The 22926-nt window shown below is 46.8% G+C and overlaps 3 protein-coding genes across 5 annotated transcripts; 2 read left to right on the top strand and 1 right to left on the bottom strand.

The window, feature by feature from the left end:
• Window positions 1-208: 208 nt before the first annotated feature.
• On the top strand, window positions 209-2948 carry cmbl (carboxymethylenebutenolidase homolog (Pseudomonas)). Its single transcript, XM_047023871.1, has 6 exons — window positions 209-748; window positions 1110-1324; window positions 1516-1623; window positions 1787-1929; window positions 2052-2143; window positions 2460-2948. Exons 2-6 carry the CDS (start codon window positions 1110-1112, stop codon window positions 2637-2639), a joined length of 738 nt encoding a protein of 245 aa, XP_046879827.1. The 5' UTR covers window positions 209-748; the 3' UTR covers window positions 2640-2948.
• Window positions 2949-2982: 34 nt separating this feature from the next.
• Window positions 2983-6595, bottom strand: cct5 (chaperonin containing TCP1, subunit 5 (epsilon)). The gene is made up of 11 exons (XM_047023867.1): window positions 6355-6595; window positions 5863-5923; window positions 5606-5770; window positions 5172-5370; window positions 4821-5013; window positions 4534-4683; window positions 4284-4403; window positions 3979-4164; window positions 3741-3878; window positions 3445-3625; window positions 2983-3292 (listed from the first exon to the last, which is right to left on the bottom strand). The coding sequence occupies exons 1-11, from the start codon at window positions 6457-6459 to the stop codon at window positions 3165-3167; spliced, it is 1626 nt and encodes a 541-aa protein (XP_046879823.1). The 5' UTR covers window positions 6460-6595; the 3' UTR covers window positions 2983-3164.
• A 216-nt stretch (window positions 6596-6811) lies between these two features.
• On the top strand, window positions 6812-22351 carry mtrr (5-methyltetrahydrofolate-homocysteine methyltransferase reductase). 3 transcript variants are annotated; one of them, XM_047023865.1, is made up of 16 exons: window positions 6812-6861; window positions 7361-7505; window positions 7664-7817; window positions 7954-8071; window positions 8311-8743; window positions 8887-9000; window positions 9137-9290; window positions 9409-9497; window positions 9613-9793; window positions 12115-12157; window positions 12603-12783; window positions 13201-13319; window positions 17729-17821; window positions 21030-21203; window positions 21435-21813; window positions 22023-22351. In XM_047023865.1, exons 2-15 carry the CDS (start codon window positions 7362-7364, stop codon window positions 21577-21579), a joined length of 2142 nt encoding a protein of 713 aa, XP_046879821.1. In that variant the 5' UTR covers window positions 6812-6861; window position 7361; the 3' UTR covers window positions 21580-21813; window positions 22023-22351. The 3 variants fall into 3 exon arrangements, with proteins under 3 accessions (XP_046879821.1, XP_046879819.1, XP_046879820.1); XM_047023863.1 differs by lacking the exon at window positions 6812-6861 and adding an exon at window positions 7103-7205; XM_047023864.1 differs by lacking the exons at window positions 6812-6861; window positions 22023-22351 and adding an exon at window positions 7103-7205 and having other exon boundaries at window positions 21435-21818.
• Window positions 22352-22926: the final 575 nt, after the last annotated feature.

Raw genomic sequence — 22926 nt, forward strand, 5'->3', positions numbered from 1 at the left:
GTGATTTTTCAGTAATCCTTATTTTTGAGTAAAAATATATTTAAAAAATAAATAATTATCAATTAAATAACAACTATATCAATTGTAAGCTATATTTAAACGTACGAACGAGTTGAGTAATCAGCTTCTATATTACAAAAAATCCTAAAAAAACAAGTTGAGCTATCAGCTTCTTTATTTCTAAAAATTCTCAAAAACCAATGGCCGAAGGTTGTCCGGAGGACAAAAGTATTACTACTTTGATTCACTCTCCGCACGCACATTCAAATAATTAAAATAAACAAACCAAAAGACATTCTGAACGAGATTCAAAGATCCATCCACCTCAGTAAAATGACCTTCCAAAAACCTTAATTAAAGCGTATTTTTATTTAATGAAGAGGAACGATAAACACATAAGGAATGTTATTCAAGTAGTATAATCATTTTAAATGGTTAATAGGCTATTTTTCGCATATTTAGTACAAAGACTGAATCTATGATTTGGTCAAACCCAATTGTATCTGTATCAGCACGGTCATTGTGATTCAGCAACTTTGAAGCACAAATAAAACCTGCAATTTTAAGGAGCGCGTTTGACGTTCAAAAAACCTCAACTCAATTGGTAGTAAACTTCGAACTGTGGCGTTTGATGGCCTTTCACCGAATTTCCATAACTTCAGCCTGCAGTATTTTTCAAATTGACCCTTGAAGTCTTCCAAAACGGAGTGTGTTTACCGCCTGACATCTACTGAGCTGAGGAATAAAGGTAAGGACTTATTGCTTTTTCTGCATGGGAGATAAATGCCACGGAAAACTTCTAGGAATTCAACTCATAGCCACTACCAGGAAAGAAAATGTTTTGAGTAATACGTTTATTACTGTGTTATGTGGTTGCTATTTGATTAAAGTTAAAGCATTACGTTAAAGTGACTGGTGTTGCATTTTAAAGGTACACAACACGTTGGGATATCAGAATGACCAGTTATGTATGGGTGTGTCACAAGAAGTTGTGCATGCATAAAACACACACACAGCATTAACCTCACCCTACCCCACCTTTTCATTTTGCACACAGTATCAAGCCCACCCAGCACCACTTTTTCATTTTGTATTTCAATTCCTCCCAGATGGCAAATGAAGCAATGCCATGCCCATGTGATCTTGGTGACAAGTTGGAGTATGGGGGACAGGGACAGGAGATCCAAATAGAGCACATCAAAGTTTATGTTGTAAAGCCCTCCTCAGCCTCAAACAAAGCTGTCATCGTCATTCAGGACATCTTTGGCTGGCAACTCCCCAACACCAGATACATGGCTGACATGCTGGCCTCCAATGGATACATGTAACATTTTTTCTCTCATTTCCAATGCTTCCTAAATCATTTTTTAACACTCCCTTAGACAAAAGCACTGTACCACAAAGTTAGGGTAGCTACTTTATTCTAGGTTAGGTGACCAGTCAAACATCTTTGTTTTTACCAGAAAGAAAAAATGAACTTTACACTGGTTGTATTCTGACCTCTGTGATATTCAGTGCTATCTGTCCAGACTTCTTTGTTGGGAAGGAGCCATGGAATCCAACAGATGACTGGTCCACCTTTCAGCAGTGGCTGGAGGACAGGAAACCAACCAACATAAAAAAGTGGGTTCACATCCCATGTGTCATTAGTCTCAGAAACCCAGTCTGGGCTTGTCCTGTAAGGGATTGTTTACCAGTTATCTGATTATTCTAACAATCTGATTATTCTAACACAGTGCCTCTGCTTTCTCTGTGCTGCCACCTCCTACTGGTTGTCCATCTGCAGGGAAGTAGATGCTGTGTTGAGATTCCTGAAGGACCAGTGTGGGGCTAAACAGATCGGAGCAGTGGGCTTCTGTTGGGGAGGGGTGGCTGTGCACTACCTGTCCTTGCAGTACCCAGAGCTCAAAGCTGTAGTCTCTCTTTATGGTGAGAGCATGATGAAGGGCAAACGTGTACTTATGTTTCTAATTTGTACTCTCTAATCAGGTAAAATGTAGTATTGTGTTGTTATAACTCCACCATGGTGTCTAATGGAACCCTGCTTATAGGCATCATTCGAGAGAGGGAGGACAGGTATGAGCTGAAGAGTCCAACTCTGTTCATCTTTGCAGAGAATGATGCGGTGATCCCATTGGATCAGGTTTGTTGCTCACCATGACAGTACTATGAGTGGGTTAAGGGAATTACTGAGCATACATGTACTGAAAAATCGCAATGTAATCTTAACATTAGAGGTAGTAGTTGTATGTGATAGTAGTCAGCATACACTACACAGAATTCAATGTATTTGATGTGGATTTGCACTTTCAGATAAACATCTGCAATCATGATTCAGAACAGCAGTAATGCAGTAGCTTCTTTGTAACCATAGTGCCAATGAAACGTAATACATAATTCAGTTTAAACATTTCCTCATACCCTTCGTTTACTCAGCTTTTTGTTTGTCCTCTCACTAGGTGAGTGCTCTTGAGAAGAGCCTGCAGGAGAAATGCCCAGTGGATTACCAGGTGAAGATGTTTCAAGGTCAGACGCATGGTTTCGTGCACCGCAAGAGAGAGGACATCAACCCAACAGACAAACCTAGCATCCAAGAGGCCAGGACGGATATGTTCAACTGGCTGGCCAAATACATGTAGACTGCCTCCATTTACCCACAGTAATGCGCTGTACAGAACCAAAAGTTTACAATCAATAAGCTTTAGCTAATGTAGAGTAAGCTTTATATTAGTGACCATCATAATCAGGTATTAGTCCTCAGGTTACAATCTAGTAACATCAGTATAAGTGTCCAATTAAAATATCACACTAAATAATATGCATACTAGTGCATGCAAATCAAATAAATGACATTCAATTTTATGTTACTTATGAAACCATATATTTTAAATCAATGTAACTGTATGCCTTATCTAATGAAACAATAAATCATGCAATATGTTCCTGTACTTGTCTGTAAGTGAAAAGTATGAGATCATCCAGGAGTTTCACAGACCCAACATTTTAATGACATCCTTACAACTACAACAGTTTGAAGGGAGGGTTTCGTATCAAATGATAAATAACAGTACACAGGTTGGTACAGAGTGCCTGGGAAGTGCCTGAGACTGTTCTAGAACAGTTTCTCATAACGCTGCCATCTGCAGAGCCTAGCAGAAGGTCACTCAGTCCTCAGACTCCCCGGGGCTCCTGATGTCATCGATCTTCAGGATCATCTTGACCACCTGGGTGGCCAGAGAGATCTGCTGTTTCTTCCCGATCAGAGTCTCGATCACATGCTGCTGCTTCATGTCTGAGGACAGGAGAAAGCACATGCATGTCATTTCATACGGTCTCAGACAACTTGGTATCCTCATACATAGAACTATGAACTGAGGTAATGCTGTGAGGTGAACCCCCCCTAAACTAACCCTAGCTCCTGTGTATAATGAGCTAGCGACTCACCGTTGTTGTTGAGGTGCATGCAGTCGATGCCCAGGGCTGGGTTGTTCTCTGTGACCTGCTTGGCCCGGATCTCGGTCATGGTCTGGATGGGGTTCAGCCCACTGTTCTCAGCCAGAGCCATGGGGATGACCTCCAGCGCATCAGCAAACGCCCGCATGGCATACTGCTCCAATGAGGGGCACTGGAAGCGAGGAATGGAGAGAGTGAGCCAGAGAACATGACTACCATGAGAACTTCTTGACCAGTCACTCGGAGTGCCGCCGTCATAATGTCTTGGAGGGAATGAGGCTACTGACCTTATCTGCTGCCTTGTTGACAGCCAGGGCGCAGGCGATCTCGGAGGCTCCGCCTCCGTAGACGACGCGGTTGTCCCTGACCAGGTTACGGATGACACACAGGGCGTCGTGGAGGGCACGCTTTGCCTCCTCAATGATCTGGGAGGAAAACAAATGCATAGCAACACACTTCAGTTTCTTAAAATACGACGCAGTGACAGTGGATAGCTTTCCATCCATGTTGCGGTGAAGCCCTCACCATCTTGTTGCCTCCGCGGATGAAGATGGTGACGGCCCGGGAGTTCTTGCATTCCTCGATGACCAGCATGCGGTCCTTGGTGGTCCCGAAGCAGATCTCCTTGACGACGCCGGCCGAACCCAGCTTCTCGGGGGTCAGCTCGCTGAAGCGAGGCACGATGCGCCCGCCCGTCGCTATGGCGATCAACTTTAAATAGAACACAGGCAGAGAATGAATGACCGGCGCATACGGGTTTGGGAGGCACAGCAGGCTACAGTAAAAATGCAAGGGAGGGGGGGCGGACAGACGGAGGGTCTTCCTCTCACTTCGATCTCAGGACCTCCCACCCAGCGCACGGCTGGCAGCTCGTTCTGCAGCAGCAGGTGGTTGGCCTCGTCATCAAAGCCCCACTGGCAGATGGCCAGGTTGGCACCGTTGTCTTTGATCTGGCACAAACGACAAGGAATCACAGGTAAGTTTGGAGTCATGCTGGAGATCTCCGCCCTATGCTCAAGGTAGTTGGACAACGACTGACTGCCTGGTCTGAACAGAGAGTGGACCTGTGCTGCCACCCACCTGGCGGATCATCTCTAGGAACTTGTCCTTCTCGTACTTCTGCAGAGCCCTGTAGTCCTCCACGCAGGTCACGTCCAGCTTGTGCTTGGTCTTAGGCTTGGGGGGCTCAAACGGACAGGTGAGGATGGCGATCTTTGTGTCCTTCAGAACCTGCAAGAGAAACAGGCCAATATGGCATGCCATGAGAATTATAAATATCCAAAGAAATTCGAAGACATGTTAACCCTGCGAGGCCCATGACAGAGACAGTTAGGACAAGAGATGGCACATAAAGACTGTGCTCCTACCTTGGGCATCTGAGGGTGGCTGAACTCCTTATCCACGATGACTCCCTTGATGAGCTGTGTGTCCTCCAGCTTGCCCCCCACCTTGCCCTCCATCTTGATGAGCTCAAAGTCCACATCTTTCCTGTTCATGTCTGCCACAGTGAGAATTGCGTTCACTGCAATCTCTGCCATCTGTCTGTGGCAACGGTTGATTCTGTGAAAGTGAAGAGAAGGCGAAGCTGGTTTAAATAAAACACTTAATCACAGAATTCGACCAGATGGACAATTTCCAAAAAGATGACAACATCTGGAATAGAAATAAAAGCTCTTTCACAGTGCCACCAAAGTCATGGACAGGAGGAGTGCACTCACACTTTGGAGCCCAGCGTTGTCATGGCGGTCTGGACAAGGGGTTCTCTGTTGTTCGGGTCGAAAGGGAAGGTCTCACTAATCAAGTCCAGCTTGTCGATGGCGATGCGAGCTGCCTGGTCATAACCATCCGAGATACGGATGGGGTGGATCCCCCGGTCCAGCAGCTGCTCTGCTTGCTCCAGGAGAGCCCCAGCCAGCACTGGAAGGTGAAGGACAGGGGAATCATTAAGAAGCACTGTGTCCAGTTCCACAAATCTTCAGAAACCAGAGGTGACATCACTAACAATTCTGAGCCATTTTAAATGTGCTTAACGTTTATTTGTAATCATCAATAACTATCTATCTATATTATTATTTTTATAATCCGTGTATTTGCTGCTAAAGCACCCAACTGAGCTCGAGTGACTGGGGTATGAGGGGGAACTTCTGCTCACCAACAACTCCTGTGGTCCCATCACCAATTTCGTCGTCCTGGGATTTTGAGAGCTCCACCATTAGCTTGGCAATCTGATGATCCACGTCCATCATGCTAAGAATGGTGGCACCATCATTGGTGACTGTCACCTCACCATCCCTGTCAACCATCATCTTGTCAAGGCCTGGGAAGAAGGAATAAAAGGCGGACCGTTTTATTTCTGCCGCAAAATGGGAGACGCAACAAGTATGCAGGACTGCATTTGTTTGGACTTACCGTTTGGTCCTATAGACGTTCTAAGCGTCGAAGCAACCGCCTTCGCTGCCATAATGTGAGACTGCAGAACACAAACAAATAGATTAGCCTACGTCAGCTTTCCAACTTTGAAAATGTATAATAGTTAATAAATGACGGCAAGAGATCATTCACATGACGGTGCAAATGTTAGATGCTCAGCTAGTTACAGCTAGAAAGCTTGTTAGGCACTGTTAGCGCTTTCTACCGGCCTTCACTTTAGTACAACATGATGCGTTAGAAAAACGGAAGCACATGGACCCTATAGGAGGAATGCGTCAGCTAATTCATCAAAAAAACATTTACATGTAGAGATTTGGAAAGTGGACAAAAAAACGCCAATATATTACGCACTGCATAACTAATAATTGAACAAGGAATCCATTTTAAGAGAATATAACTGACAACACCCTAACACATGGGTGAAGCAGCGTGCGACACAAGCCGTTAGCTTGCAAAGCTAGCCCATTGTACCTTCAGTGCATCAAGGCCCGACAACCGTGTCTTCTTGTCCTGATCTTTTATGATTATGAAAGGCCTTCCATATTCATCAAAGGCTAGGGTCCCCATTGAGGACATGTTGACTGGAGGACGGGGACACTCAATGAGTGTCTGCAGTTGAAATTATGACTTTTAAAGTTGAAAAGATGGAGTGCAGCTGCGCTGTTAAGTCGCACTGATCTGCAGGCGACTTCTGGAAGGCTCTTGGGGCGGGGAGGGCAAGACCAAGTACAGTAGAATGAGTGAATATTATTTTGTTGTTGTTGACAATTCTCAAGTATGAAAACAAATATTAATCCACATAAAATGTTTATTTACAATATGGTATCAATAAGATCAAATAAATATGTGTTATATATAACCTTATTTCATTCTGTAATATTCCTCTCTAATCCTGATAATAGGTCCTTCCAATCTCGTGCAAAACAGCATTGGATCTCGCGATAGGCTTTCTCATCACTGGCTATGGAGAGAATTCTAGTAAGTGTGTATGGGTATGGGTATAAATGTAAACGTTAAAGCTTTTTTGTTGTTGTCGTTTCGTATATATATAGCAAGTACCTATATGGAATTCATATTAGGGTTAAATAACTTGGCTATGAGAGAATGGAGCAGCTTCTAACCAGTTATAAAGGACTGGCATCCCATCAAAGTAGCCTAACGTTATTTTCCATGTGCACGTACAGCTGTGACCGTAGCAGCCAGTGTCAGAACTGACGCAATGTCCGGATAGTTTACATGGTCGGGAAAGTGTGCGAAAGTGTGCTCTGTAATGTTGCAAATACTTTTCTTTTGGAATTTTACTTATGTCTCAGACTTTATAGGTAAGACTACGAGGCTTCAGCAAGTGTTGTCAAAGTGAAGTCGTCAATAGGATAATTTGACCGTGATTTAAGATAAGACCATTGTGGTGCTGGTCAAAATGCAGATGCAGAATTACAAATTAAGCCATTAAACCACGCATTAATCCGTTCTCTAGAATGCCTTGTGAAGTAAATCGCCGTTTCTTGGTGCTGTACGGATCGCAGCGCGGTCAAGCCCAGTCCATAGCGGAAGGAATAGCCGACGAGGCAGGGGAACAAGGACTCGTCGCTGACATCTTCTGCTTAAGCCAACAGGATAAAGTAAGCAACTCTGTACAATCTTTACTCAATGGCTCGTTCAAAAACCAAAGCCCTAGTTCTCAACCCCCCTCTTTAGCTGAAGGGTGACAGTGTGAAAGGCTGAATGTATATTTGGAATATATCGGGTAATGGATAATTGCTCCTGTTACTGTATCTAGTATAACCTGGAAAGGCAAAGAGATCCTGTTGTCTTTGTTGTATCAACGACTGGGGATGGGGAGCCACCAGACACAACCCTGAAATTTGTAAAGAATATCAAGAAGAAAACACTGGCTGCCGACCACTATGCACACCTCCACTATGCACTCTTAGGTGAGGAGTATGGATAAATCAAGTTCACCTCATCATTGAATGTTTGGTGATAGTTTTGTTAATAGTTCAGTCTTATGGATTTGCCCCTCATACGTTCTGTTGAATTAAATCTGAGGAGTTCTTTTGTTTTGTACAGGTCTAGGTGATACAAATTATGCAAATTTCTGCAACTGTGGGAAGACCATTGACAAGCGCCTTCAAGAACTTGGAGGAAAACATTTCTATGCCACGGGGCATGCAGACGACGGAGTAGGGTAAGGCCTGGACTTGACAATACTGACGTTCTATTTTGAACAGTCGATATGAGAGTCCATTGGATGGGGCATAACCTTTCGACATACATGTTTTCATTTGGCTTCTTTTGAATGTCCTCTATTGTCCCTCACAGGAGTAGTAATCCTTTAACCAACATTAGGACTTTATCTGTTGTGTCACACAACCTATTGGACCTCTCTCCCATCATCACCATTTAGACTTTGCTCTGTGTGTCTAGGCTGGAGTTAGTGGTGGACCCCTGGTTAGAGGGACTGTGGGACGCTATTAAAGGAGCTTACTCAAAGATGGCTTCCCTGCCTACAGAGAGCAGTGGCTCTCTTAGAGACTCCCAGACCCCAGACCTGAGAGACTCCATCAACAAACCCTCAGATTCTTCAACAGCGAGTGTCAAACTGAGCCTTCTGAGTCTTAGCAACGCTAAGGCCCAAAGCTCAGACTTACCCGGAGCAGTCTCAGAGCAGAGCGTCACCCAAGCAGAATCCTCATCTCTGTCAGAGATACAGAGTGGAGATGCTGTAGCTCCCCCTGCTGTTGTAGAGGCCTCCCTGACCTGCTCCCTGCCTCCGCTCTCTGAGACCTCCCTCAATGTCCCAGCACTGCCCCCTCCCTACCTGGAGGTCAAGCTCCAGGAAGCCACCACAGAAGAAGAAGTAAGTCTTGATGTCATTTCATGTATTGCTTTATTTAGCATGGACATGCCTGAACCTGACTTCAAGAACAATGCCATATAATAACTATGGTCCGAATCGAACTTCCTCTCTCATGCTCATCCCTGTTGTTCTTTCTTCTCCAGGCCAGCTCTCCGCTCAGCAAAGAGACCGTACACGAGGTGCCCATCTCCAGTGCGGTCCGACTGACCAGTGATGACTCAGTCAAAACTGCTCTTCTGCTAGAGCTGGACATCTCGGTAAGTGAGGCAGTCCCACCATGCAACCTTACCTCACACATCTCACAATCATGGCAACTCTGGAGGATTTCCCTAAATCACCCTGCAATGCCGCTTTTGTTCTGCCATGAATGCTTGTATATTTGTATGTGCGCAGCACCACCCGATGGCCTACCAGCCAGGGGACTCATTTGACGTGCTCTGCCCAAATCGAGACTCCGAGGTGGAGGAGCTGCTCCAGAGACTGGGCCTGCAGGACCGGCGGAGCTGTCAGGTCCAGCTCTCACTGCGCAAGGACACCAAGAAGAAAGGTTAAAGTCTGCTGCAATGTCAGGATGCAATGTATCCAAATGTGACGCGTTGCGCATGAGGCCAAGTGTCATGTGCAAGTGCTATGTTCTGTTTGTGACTCCCGGTCCTTTTTTTCAGCTGCCCAGCTCCCTTCCTACATCCCTGAAAACTCCACCCTGCTTTATCTGTTCACCTGGTGCATGGAGATCAGAAGTGTCCCCAAGAAGGTACACTCAACTGTTACATTCCTTCTTGGACACTGGAGTATTAGATATGACTACATAAATCCATTTCCGGCACTGAGTCTCTCCCTATGTGTTTGTGTTTCCCTCTCTCTCTCAGGCGTTCCTCAGAGCTTTGGTGGAGTGCACAGCTGACAGTGGACAAAAGAGGAGGCTACAGGAGCTGTGCAGCAAACAGGGCTCTGCTGACTACAACCTGTATGTCAGAGACTCCAACCTCGGCTTATTGGACTTGCTTGCTGTATTTCCCTCCTGCTCACCTCCTCTCAGCCTACTCATAGGTCAGATTACCCTCACTTCCCTGTCTGTCAGTGCTTTCAAAGCGCATCTGCATCTACAACGGTTTAATTTCATTTTTGGACAGCCTTTTCCTCTCCAAGTTATACAACTCAAATAGCAAAGACGGTTGGTATCAATCAGATTTTCTGTACCGTTTTCAATGCATAGTGTACAGACAGTCTTCAACCACCAGGGGTCAGTAGAGGCTTAGTTCATTTGTCATACAGTGAACTGGACTGTTCTGACAAGAACTCCCAAAATGACAGCGCAAAGAACAATTCAAGGTTTCATGGGCAGAAGGGAACTTTTGCCGTTCCTTGGATTATCATATGATTGGGAGATTCTAATGGGATTGGTATCGATTGTTAGGTGTCAGCCTGTTCCTCATAGCGGTTTGTTCTAAGTGTTGAATGGACATGTTTTATTAGCTTTCAGCATAAGTACACTACTGAGACATTGATTAGAAATGCTGACACATTATCTTTTTTCATCCCAATGGGGACTAGTGTAACACTAGCACTTGCAAGCTGCTGTTTCCTCTAGAAAGCTAGGAAAAATGCTGTGTCACAGTCCCAGGCCTATCCAATGTCACAGTTATTTTTGGCCCTTGGTGCAGAGCGCAGCACCCTTTTCCATGGTGAACCCATGCAGAAATGGCCAATCAGGGCATCTGCGCTCAGTGAAAAATGTGTCTCTGGAAGCACTTTGGGGTGACAGCTGTTGCGAGAGGTCCTGTCATTGGTTGTCCCTGGATCGGATGGGCCGGGGCTGTCCGAGGGCCAAGCGGGGTCAGGGGCTAACGTCCAGCTCTGCCCCGGGGGGTCTGTCACCTTTTTCTATTTGTCACCCTGGCTGGCAGAGGATGGGCCAGAGAGAACTTACTGAAGTGTTTAGGGCCACTGTGGAAACTAGCCAATGTAGCCTTTGAACGTTAAAAATGTTTCCCTGTCAATCAGTCAGTTGAAATCTTAAGGAAAACCCGCAACATTTCTGTGATATTTCAAGCTGTCGGTTGGAGAAATATCCAAGGTGCTTCCTGAAAGGGTTAACGGCACGTTGGAAATGAAGCCCGCGCATCACGCTGCGGTAATTAGTAGTGATGGATGGGTCCCCCTGTGTTTCTGACGTGCTGTCATGGCGCATGAATGAGCGCCGTCCGCCGGGGCGCAGAACCTTTGTACGCCTGCACCGAAAGGGGGACTATGTTGTTAACATCCATGAACCTCCTGCCACCGGCGGAGGGCTACCGTCAGAACAGCTGTGGCAGGTTGTGAGGTGGCCGGCCCACACCAGTCATTTCTTGTTGAACCCTGGGGAGAAGCAAGCTAAGCCTTTTTTTGCACAGCTAGCAGCTGGTTGTTGTCCTTTCCTCTCCCCTCAGGGTAGCCTACTGCCTACAATACACCAACACTGCCAAGACTCACTGGATCTGTGTCAGCAAATAGACTGGACAGCAACCTTAGGAGATAAAGCTGTGTTTGGGAGGGGGGTTATGACAGTAACCTCCTAGGGAACTGATGCCCCTCCACTAGGGACAGGGGATAGAGAGACCATACCTGTCTAGCTCAGGATATCCAGATATACTGTTGGCTGTAGTCTTACTGAACTAAGCTGAATTGTATGTGCACTGCATTGTGGTCATGTGGGAATAATCCTAACGGTTGTGTGTTGGATCACATCCCAGAGTGATGGAGTGTTGTGTCTGTTCCACTGAGGCTGTGGGCAGTATGCATGGCTCCAACAGACAGAGGAGGAAACAGCCTCATCCAGCCCAGCTGGGTGTCCTGCTAGTGGCCCCATCAACATAATGGCTGTGATTGTCTGGTCCCAGCTTGTCCATATGGCTCAGTTCTGGTCGATCTGTCTGTGGAACACCTTTTACCTCGTACACAAAACGCTCTTGTTGGGTGAATTGTGTTCGACTCGATTGGGTTGAGTTGATGTAGACCTTCAAGTTACTGTGACTAAACAAGGAGGTGTCCCCAAGGTAGCGAAGTAGTCGCCGTCATAACTTCTGTTGCACCATATTTTGACAGTAAAGTCTCGCTTCAGGTGCCAAAATTACCCGAACGAGGGCACCTTCTCAGCTGACATTGAAAACGTCTGCATTTGCCAAAGTCTACATCCTGCCACACCTGGGACCTGGAGGTTTCAGAACACTCTGTGTGATTTCATGAATATAGACGTGTGGCCTAGAAGAAGACCTGGGGTCGGGGCCTGAGGAAACGTGACTGGTCTGGGCGCATCTCGATAAGCTCAAATGACCTAACCTCCTCCCATTGCCTCCTACTCATGCTTGATCCACGTGTGTCTTCCTGCACAGAACAAGTACCCAAACTGCAGCCGAGGCCCTACTCTGTCGCCAGGTAAGCACTCCACAGTAAACTGCATCAAGGTCCCCAATGGCCCACTCGGCACTGGGATTCCATTCAGACACATTAGTCCAAGGTCATTTGCAGAGTGCTTGTTGTTTTGAGAGGAGGATGAGTGGTGCTCCCAGGGGACTGTGGGGTTGGGCCCAGAGTAGCATTCACCACCTCCTCCAGCTTCCATTAGGATCACTCCGGCACACAAGTATTTGAGCGAATGTCAAAACAGGCCACCGTTCTCATTAGTGCTCTTCTCATCCTGTGTTTGTGAGTGTATTAGGGACAGTCGTTTATCAGTTGCTACAGAGGCATTTGTGTTCTGCATTATTGATGCTGTGGTCAATCTAGGTCTCCAGTGGCCTGCAGAACTGAGTGTAGGCAGCATGTCTAGTAGGCAGGGTTGCATTCTCATCTGTTGTCTTTGCTCTCTTGCCCTCCACAGTTCCAGCCTCCGGCACCCTGGGAAGCTGCACTTTGTCTTCAACGTGGTGGAGTTCCCCGCATGCTCCTGGTGGCCTGCAGGCAGGCGAGGCCTGTGCACAGGTTGGCTGTACGACCTGGTCGACCCCATGCTGGTGCACCATGGGAAAGCTGACTCCTCGAGTGTCCTGGAGGCCCCTAAGGTGAGGACGGCTCTGCAGGCTCCTGTTCTGTTTGACCCTCAGGTCTGGCAGGGGTGCATTTAAACATGCCCCCCATCTGCCCCCCACTAAGTGGCATACAACATCACCTGTCAGTCAATGATCCGGATGAAGGCTGCGTGATCTTTCGGGTGGCGAAACGGATGAAAGAACGTTCCAACATAGAGGGAGTCAGATGGCTGAGCGGTTAGGGAATCGGGCTAGTAATCAGAAGGTCGCTGGTTAGATTCCCGGCCATGCAAAAATGACATTGTGTCATTGGGCAAACCACTTCACCCTACTTGCCTCGGGGGGAATGTCCCTGTACCTACTGTAAGTCGCTCTGGATAAGTAAATAAATGACTAAATGTAAATGTAAACATCGCTGTACATGTTTGTCTGACCCTTGACCTGATTCAGGTCCGTGTGAGTCTGCGGCCCAATGTCTCCTTCCGCCCGCCCTCTGACCCCTCAGCCCCCCTCGTCATGGTGGGCCCTGGCACAGGCCTCGCCCCTTTCATCGGCTTCCTTCAGCAAAGGTACGGTGAAGAATGGCTTTCTTGTCATGGCTTTATTCTTTTTTAAACCAAATAGGAGTGAGTGATTCAAATTTTTCGGCCTATTGTAGCATGTTTATTAACTAATGTTTGAAAAATGCAGTATTGGTGTTAAGTGGACTAAACTACGTAGCTCAGATTATCAAGCTCCCTCACCCTAACAACCAAGCCATGGAATATTTTCAAGTTTGATGAGGTTTCTTTCCGCCACACAATTTTACCACCGGAACAAATATTAAAAACACTAAGTGGAGTCAAGTGCGGACAAACCACACCTTTTTGGTGGTAATCTGCATAATCATTTTCAAGTGTTCTCGTCCGAGGATTGTCAACGTGCTGTCTGTGCAAGCTGGTGTGGGTAGTAGAAGCGTGGACAGATCTATCATGTTGGAGATTAATCCAGGCACTCGCCGTTTACCCTCACCCAGACCTCCCCCCCTCCACTATCCACCTTCTCCAGGGCTCTCCCAAGCACTGCATTTACGAGGGGGGATTGTAATGAACTGCATGGGGTCACATCGGAGCATGGAGACCAATCGATCCCATAATAAAGAGGCTCCCGGGATGTGCCCAGGCTGTTGATGTAAATGTTAGCCTGTCATTGCAGTGGAGGTGTGAGTGAGCTATTGACTGGCTGCTGCTCCACTGGCTGGATGTAAGCTACCCTGTGCTGCCCTGGACCTTGTCGGTCTCTGCTGTTTTCACCTGCTGTGAAGTACCTGCTTGCTTGTGAATGCAGACGGGTCGCTGCGATTACATTTATAGAGGTTGATGGAAAAGGATCAGGAATTGATTGATGGAATGAGATTTTTCCTATTGTGGGTCATGTTATGTAAGCAGTAGGCCGTATCCGGGATACGGTCATGTTCAGAGCCCTGGGAGAGCTAGAAGGTCTACCAGGAAGGGCCTCAGTCAGCTCGCACTGTCTGCTGGGGGGGGGGGGGGGGGTCATATGGCCTGGTCACGTTATGTTGCGTTATTCGGAGGTGACACAGCCGTGATGGGTGATCTCCAACATGAGTGTCAGAGCCTCCTGCCGCTGTGATGAATGTTCCGGAATGAGACCGATGGGGAACGGGGGGGGGGGGGGACGCATCCGTGGGATGCCACGCCGCTGATAAATGGCGAGCGGCGTCAATGGCGTACTGTCAAGGTCGTGGCAGAGGGTTCCGCTTCGGCTGTTCAGTGACACAGGTGGCTAGCTCTGGGTGCTGCCAAGGGTTTATTTACTCATCACAAATTGTCAGTGTCCGACAGTACTGTAGACCTCGCGTTTCCTGAAAGTTTGGAATTTAAAGGGGACCTTTCTAGTCAGAGGGTTTGATTTGGACATAAAGACGGCTGTTTACATAATGTCGGCAAACATGTAGCGCACGTCTCTGGAGATCTGTGGGTTAGGACAAACGGGCTGCATGATCTTTCAGGTTGGCTAAACGGATGAATAAACGATTGACCGTCACTGTATATGTATTTACATGTGAGTGGAATCTTTAATCCCATGCAAGTCCATGTGAAGCTACAGCCTAATACTTCCTTCCAGGGTTTATTTGGACTCAAACACAGCAGGTTACATAACGTCATGTATGGGGCACGCGCCTGCTCAAGGGCCTTCCTCCTGAGAGCTCCCGGCTCTGATACAGCAATCCTCTCATTCATTGTGTTCCAATATAGAAGCCTTTTTTCGTGAGATAAAGCTCTTTTCCAGAGGAGGGAAAAGCTTTGGGAAGATCTATCTGTGCACCTGTCTCCTTTTTCTTTCTCTCTTTTTCTCAACTCTCAACCCCAAGCCCCATTTCTTTGATTTGCTTTCTCACACTCTCTCTGTTTCCTGTTCCCCCTCTCCTCTCTTTCTCCTTACCCGTCCCCCTCCTCTGTTCGGTGGGGTATGGTCTTGTGCCAGTATAAAAGCCTGTCATGGGGAGAACATTGTGCAGAGCCTACCCTTAGATTCATCACAAGACACCCAGCCCAGATGCAGCAGTTTGATACAAGATAACCATCTCCATTTTGTCAGCACAATGCTGTATCTGCCACAAAGCCTGAAGGGCTGCCTTTTAGCAACAAAAACAACATTGAGACACTTTGTTCCTCTGCAGGTCAGTAGATGTTTTTAAATGTACCATATGGCCGCCTGTACGGAACCAAAACCTTCCGAGTCATCGAAGGTCCCAGACTTCCTGCTATTGATTACTAAGGCCTGGATCTAAGGATAAGTAATGGAGCCAGATAGCTCCAGGACATAGATGGGCCCTATGTATAAGGAGCAGATAGACCAGGGGTGCCATTGATCCCTAAGGGGGCAGGCTAGGCCGAAATATAGTCACCCTGCAACCTGCAGGTACATCACAACCTGTAGTTTCACAAGCCCCTCCTCTGTTTTTCAGGGAGGTTTTGTGGGGGGGGGTGGGGGGGGGGGGTAATGGGGGGCCTGTGTTCCAACCCTGTGCAGAGCGAATGGCCCCAGCGCTGTGTCCCAGAACAATGCATCCTGGGACGGGCTGGACTGGACAGGCGTCATTAGTATTCAAGCAAGGCGCCGGTATGGTCTGCTCCGCTGTAATGGAATGCAGGTTTTTCATATTGGTATTGATCTCTTCAGGGCAGGCAGGGAGAAGAGAGAGAGAGGGCCGCTAAAATGAGTTTACTGGAGGCAGATCAGTAAAAGAAGATCCTGGGTGCCAACAGTGCAAAAATGTGTATCTGCCCGTTCGACATCCACTCAAATCACTTCTAGATGTGAACCCAGCCAGACATTCATACCTGCTTTTATCTCCTGTGTCTGTTCTCTTATTCGATGCACTAGTGCAGTGCCGGTTGGAATAAAACATTTTGTGATCTGTCAAATGAGTGGGTCTCAGAGCGCATCCTGCCATGCAGAAGGACACCATATTGGAGGGATCCATGGCTCCATCGCTTGGTGCAGCTGGCAGTAAACGCGTTTATATTTATTAGTCGTGAAACCGCTCAACCAAACAACTTCGCACACTCGACACTGCACACACTTGGGTCCGGAGCAAGTCACCTGCCGAATTTCATACTGTTAATCATGTACGCATTTCATACTGTTATCATATACACATTTCATACTTCTTATTGTCCTCGGTTCACAAGATGATCGAGCCACAAACACACGCATGGAGATTCCTATTATATTTAGCATTTGGACAACGCAACATAATTGAATTCTGTTGCATAGTATTCAGCATCATCATCTTTTTGGTTGTAAATAAGACGTCAGTAGTGAAGCATCTGGCAGCTCCTCCAGCAGAGCGTAATGTCTGGCCTGGCTGGTGACTGATCCCACAGAGCAGATAGGCTCCATTTAGCCGCGGGAGAGAATTTCCTCGTCCTGATGGAATTCAAGAGACGCTGTCAGTGCGGCTCAGTCCGTGGATATGAATAAACGGGTCGGTGCGGCACACGGGGAAGTGGCGTGTCCTGTTTGAGGGCGCCTTGGGAGCGTGACTGCAGCCCCTGGCATAAAGACAGGCTCTCTCTCTCCTTCCTCTGGGCTCAAAGACAGGCTCTCTCCTTCCTCTGGGCTCAAAGACAGGCTCTCTCTCCCTCCTTCCTCTGGGCTCAAAGACAGGCTCTCTCTCCCTCCTTCCTCTGGGCTCAAAGACAGGCTCTCTCTCCCTCCTTCCTCTGGGCTCAAAGACAGGCTCTCTCTCCCTCCTTCCTCTGGGCTCAAAGACAGGCTCTCTCTCCCTCCTTCCTCTGGGCTCAAAGACAGGCTCTCTCTCCCTCCTTCCTCTGGGCTCAAAGACAGGCTCTCTCTCCCTCCTTCCTCTGGCTCCTCTCTGGTCCCCCTGTGAAGGCCTCGCCTCCTTTGGCCTCCCCCTCTGTCCAGATGGCCAGCTGGAGATGAAGCTTGGTGTTTTGGAGGGTCACCTGACTGACGCCACTGTAGAGGTCAGGGGTCGCGTGTCTTACCTGTCACCTCCTAGCAGGTGTGCTGTGTAGATAGCAACACAGCTCGTGCCCTTGAGCCCTTGCTGCAAAGGATTCTGGGAGCCCTGCCAGAGAGAGAATTTTTAACAGCAGTGGTGCCACACACACCAACATATAGATAGATAGATAGACACACACACACACACACACGCAGTGTGATAACACAAGTAGGTTAAGTTTCAGTTGCCGTGTACCAAAGCATGATTCATCTTTTTGTTGAGTGTAATTGTCCCCACTGTGTTCCTCACTCATTCCAGTGCATTAGCAGATTGCGATACTTACTGTATTGCTGTTGAAATAGATAATGATGTCTCTGCGGCTTTTAACCTTGGCTGTTTGTGTGGGGAAGGAAGGACTCTGCATCCCGGCTTGTCTTTTTGATTTGTGGATGTTGACTGAGCTGTGAGTTCTCTTCCTCCTTTCTTTTTTCCTTCTTTCAGAGAGAAGGAGAGGGGGGAACATCCTGAGGTCGTGTTTGGCGAGACCTGGCTGTTCTATGGCTGCCGTCACAGAGACAAAGATTTCCTGTTTAGGTGAGTACTTCCTGTTTAGGTGAGTACTTCCTGTTTAGGTGTGTTCTGACAAGCATGCGTGTAATGGGATAGCCTGTCATCCGACGGGTGACAGCAAAAACCAACCATATCATCCGCAATGCCCTTCCCCCCCGACTGGGTGTTTGCTTTAATCAGAGCGCCTTACCTCGGGTAAACACCCAGTTTTCTTCACCAGGCTTGGTGATGTCACCGTCTCCTGACAGGTCTGTCCTTCTCAGCCACAGCTACGGTCCAGAAAGATCTCTGGAAATAAGGAGCCATTTACCTATGACCCCACCATTTAATGATGGTGGGGTCATAGGTCATATAGTATAGAAGTATGACTAGGGGTTTTTAGGTCCCAAAGGCCCCAAAAGTCTATAACTAAGGTACAGAATGGATGATTAGGACCGTGTTGTCCTTTATTCAGCTGGCTGAGTTTGGAATTTGACCAACTTTACCAACTCCACTCGCCAGGTTTACCATACCACAACAGTACAGAATCACCAATAGCTTACCAATCAGGTTGGGTTAGAGAATTAGGGTGTAAAAGGAAGGATTTGTCTATTGTAATCACAGTTGAACAGATCAAAGGGATTTCCTGTCTGCTTTAGCTTGTCTCTTTATCCCTTGGTTATCCCTTGGTTAAACATGGTCTCCCAGCCAGGAGTCAATCCTGTGTGTTTGCATCACAGCCGTGATCACACAGCCTGTAGTGGACTGGTCTGACTCTGTAGTGGACTGGTCTACCTCTGCAGCTGTGAGCATACAGCCTGTAGTGGACTGGTCTGACTCTGTAGTGGACTGGTCTGACTCTGTAGTGGACTGGTCTACCTCTGCAGCTGTGAGCATACAGCCTGTAGTGGACTGGTCTGACTCTGTAGTGGACTGGTCTGACTCTGTAGTGGACTGGTCTACCTCTGCAGCTGTGATCACACAGCCTGTAGTGGACTGGTCTGACTCTGTAGTGGACTGGTCTACCTCTGCAGCTGTGATCACACAGCCTGTAGTGGACTGGTCTGACTGTAGTGGACTGGTCTACCTCTGCAGCTGTGAGCATACAGCCTGTAGTGGACTGGTCTGACTCTGTAGTGGACTGGTCTGACTCTGTAGTGGACTGGTCTACCTCTGCAGCTGTGAGCATACAGCCTGTAGTGGTCTGGTCTGATTCTGCAAAGGAAGACTGGTGATCAGTCTAAACTTGTCACGTCATCACGAATGGAAGTAAAACGGGCGGAAGCAGGGCTGAATCATGTCAATTTGGAAAATGCTTTTTTAGCTGTGATTGAAGGGCTTTTATTTTTGTTTTATCCAAGGCATAAATAAACCCATTTAGATTTAACAAAGCCATGCACATTTTCACGAGTCGAAAATACTTGACCTCATTTTGTCATTCAAGTGCTATGTGAATATTTAGTGGAAATATTGACCTTTTGGTAGCGTAAATGATCAATAGCTTGAGGTAGTATCCCTCCAAAGTCAGGATGTGGAACTCCATACACAATGCTCTAGAACAGAAACAAGTTGTGTGATTTGGCGTAATCAACTCCAGGACCTTCAGTCAGCTGCACTCAACAAGACATGCAACCCAGTCCCTCCCCTGCCGCTTGCCCTTCTGTCCCACTTGTTCTCTTTCTTTCTCCCTCTTTCAATGGATTCCTATTTCACCACAGAGGAGAGCTGGCTTGCAGGATTCTGATTTGGGGTCAGAGTATCACCAGGGTTGTTTTCTGTGTAAACACCAGTATCTGGTACTATGGGAGAAGGTAAGTTAGAAGAGGTCAGAGGAACTCTTTTAAAAACCAGAAAGTGAACTATCACTTCTGCGTATTGTGACACGTGGGATTTGTAGTCCTTGGTTGTTATTCTTTGGTCAATTTAACTTCTATCTCTTGTTTTCTTTTATAATGTTCCAACACACTCGGGAACTAAACTAACGAAACAAAAAAATATTATTTATGATGAACAAAGAGCAATCAGATGAGAGAGAGAGAGACAGTGAAATGTGGAGCCAGTGTAGGACTGTGGCTTATTTTCTCACACCGCTCAGTATTCAGGATCATGTACGCAATGTTTTATTGAGACTCATATTGCTCTTTATCATTCTTATAAAGCACTCAGTCGGGAAAATTGAAGATGTAACACTATTCTGTATAAAATGGTACTGTGTTTAACTTTGTGTGCAGAGAGGCCTACCCCCAAATCTGAACTCTGGGTAAACAAACAAGACCCTTATCTTGGGGGTGAGGACTAAGAAGAGGGAGGTTTTTTGTTTGTTTCAAAGAGATACTGTTTTACAAGGGCTAGATGAAGACTGAAGTCTGGTGACCATTTGCTTTTGACACTTATGTGAAGGAGCTTTTACGACATCAGGACCGGAGATTCTGCTCTTTATTCTGCTAATCAGGATTGATGTCGTAAAGACGCACACACGTAAACATGCACGCACACGCGCGCCAGGTCTATGCAAGGGAGCCAATGAAAGAAGAGCCATGGGACAGTTGCATGCATTGTTTTAGCCAATCACTGTCAAGAGCGGTCCTGTTTAAATAGGTTGCTAGCACAACATGCTAACGGACAAACGTTGTAGCACAATGCAAGCAATAAAGCTTTCTTAAGTTGTTCACCAACTGCAATGCTTGATAGATTAATATTTCGGACACACTCCCAACCCCAAGGTACATCCCCCACCCAAACATCCCTCAACCCCTGCTCAGGGAACAGGCTAGACTGGGTTTGTCTTGAGCTCTGACTGCTTAACTTTAAATATGGTTCTCCTGGACTGGCCTACCAGGCCTATTTCTTCGAAGGACAGAAAGCAGCCAGTGGACCCCCCACTCAGAAAGCAAGGTTTTACTGGGGGTTATGCCTGAGAGGATTGATTGTTAAAAAAGGTGCTCATGACGGGAGACTCAGCCTTGCTTATAAAATCCATATTTTCCATTTCTCCTGTAGTACATACTATGTATCATTTAGATGGTGCACAGACATATTCTCACTTGACAGTTTCAGTTGTAGTTTTGTTTTGCTGCTATGGAGAAAAAACTTTTTGATAACCTGAGAGAAGTTTTAAAACCTCTCATGAATAACAAAGAGCAACCTTGTGGTGAACACTTCCTGTACACATGAAATGGAATCTATCTTTCTTCAGACCAAGATGGCTGAGAAGTCTGATCGAGTTTCTCTATTGTCTCTGTCTGTTCCACAGGGAGGAACTGCAGGGGTTTGTGGGTAACGGCTCCCTGACCCATCTAAAGGTGTGCTTCTCGAGGGACAGCCAGGACCAGGCAGGGCCCAGATACGTCCAGCACAACCTGCTGCTGCATGCCAAGGACATCTGCAACATACTCCTTCAACAAAATGGCCGCCTATATGTCTGCGGGTAAGCTCAGCACAACAATAAGGATATCTATTTTTGATAACGATATGGTGAGGATAATGGTAATGTGGATAGTTGACAATAATAAGATCATAGTCTGGATCTCGTTGTTTTAGGAAACGGTCCCATTACGGATCAAGAGTATCCCTAGGCAACATGTAACAAGGATCTCTGTTTACTGAAAGCGCTGACCCTATGCTCCACTTATGTTTCTCTTCTCCTGCCCCCCACCAGGGATGCTAAGAACATGGCTAAAGATGTCAACGACACCCTGATAGACTTGGTTGCAGCAGAGCTGCACCTGGATAAGCTGGAGGCCATGAAGAGGCTGGCCTCCCTGCGGGAGGAGAAACGCTACCTCCAGGACATATGGAGCTGAGGAGGCACCAGTTGAGGACGTGTCCCAATAGTCTAGACCAGCTGCCTCCTCGTGTCTCCTCTCCTCCTTGCAGGAGACGAGGAGTAGTTAGGTGGAAGCACTGAGATGGACTCCTATGGGGGGGATTGGCTTTTACTTGTTTTGTCTTCACAGCTACATGCTAATGGTTGACCACACAGATCAAGTTATGTTCCTCCTCCCTCATACAAGCTGCCCACACATTTTGATCAGGTGTTTTACATTTACATTTACATTTAGTCATTTAGCAGACACTCTTATCCAGAGTGACTTACAGTAAGTACAGGGACATTCTCCCCGAGGCAAGTAGGGTGAAGTGCCTTGCCCAAGGACACAACGTCATGTGCACCGGCCGGGAATCGAACTGGCAACCTTCAGATTACTAACCCGATGCTCTACCCGCTCAGCCATCTGACTCCCTCATTTTTTATTATGGATGTATGCAAGGCTAAAGTACTGCCAGCTACACACACATACCTCTGTTTATCTTGACATTCTCATTGCATACCAACCATGGGATCAGTAGTTTTAAAAAGTAGGGAGACGGAGCCAAGCGGAACTCTCATGTTGACTCATCGTATCCTGCAGGAAAGGGCAATAGGATGCACAGCATGCTGCCTACACACATTGTACTGGAGGCTAACACAGCTGAAGAGAAGACAGGAGTTAGTCAGGCTGTTCATTTTTCGGTACGCGCGAAACCCACGTGAAATTGTGCCTTGTATTATGAGATGAGAAGTCTTGCAGATTTTAATTGTCTATTGTCTTTTTTGTTTTTATTGTGTGTGCGCACGTTTGTGAGGATGTGTTTGGGCGTGAAACAATGTTCAAGCTGCTTACCTTGTGCTTCAGTCTGGAGGCTTTGACCATGATGTGCTGTGGTGTTATAGCTACAGTGTGTAGACATGGGTGGGGTCATCTTGGGACCATGTGACAATTATTGTTTTAATTAGAGGATGATTTTATTGTTCAAGGTGCCTTTCCTCAGACGATGAAGCCTACTAATGGAAAGATCTTTGCTATGGGCTTTCTACTAGTCTGGAGTATCTCAGAGTGAACCTCTTAAACCTTTGATGCATACAGCGGAGGGAAGCTAGCCTCAATCTCATTTCTGGGGATTTCATAAATTAAGTTTCAAAATAAAAGGTCACAAGATGAAATGTACTTTTTAATATTTGAACGTAAAAAGTACATTGAGAGGAATAAGAATATGTAATAGTATGGTATTGTTAATAGTGAACATGGGCATGGGATGTGTTTTACTATAGCCTTTAGCCATAGCCAAGTTCTCTCTATCCGGACCTTTATTTAGTGAGGCTGAGAACACTA

Source organism: Hypomesus transpacificus, chromosome 8 (genome assembly GCF_021917145.1).
Source record: "Hypomesus transpacificus isolate Combined female chromosome 8, fHypTra1, whole genome shotgun sequence".
Lineage (NCBI taxonomy): Eukaryota > Metazoa > Chordata > Actinopteri > Osmeriformes > Osmeridae > Hypomesus > Hypomesus transpacificus.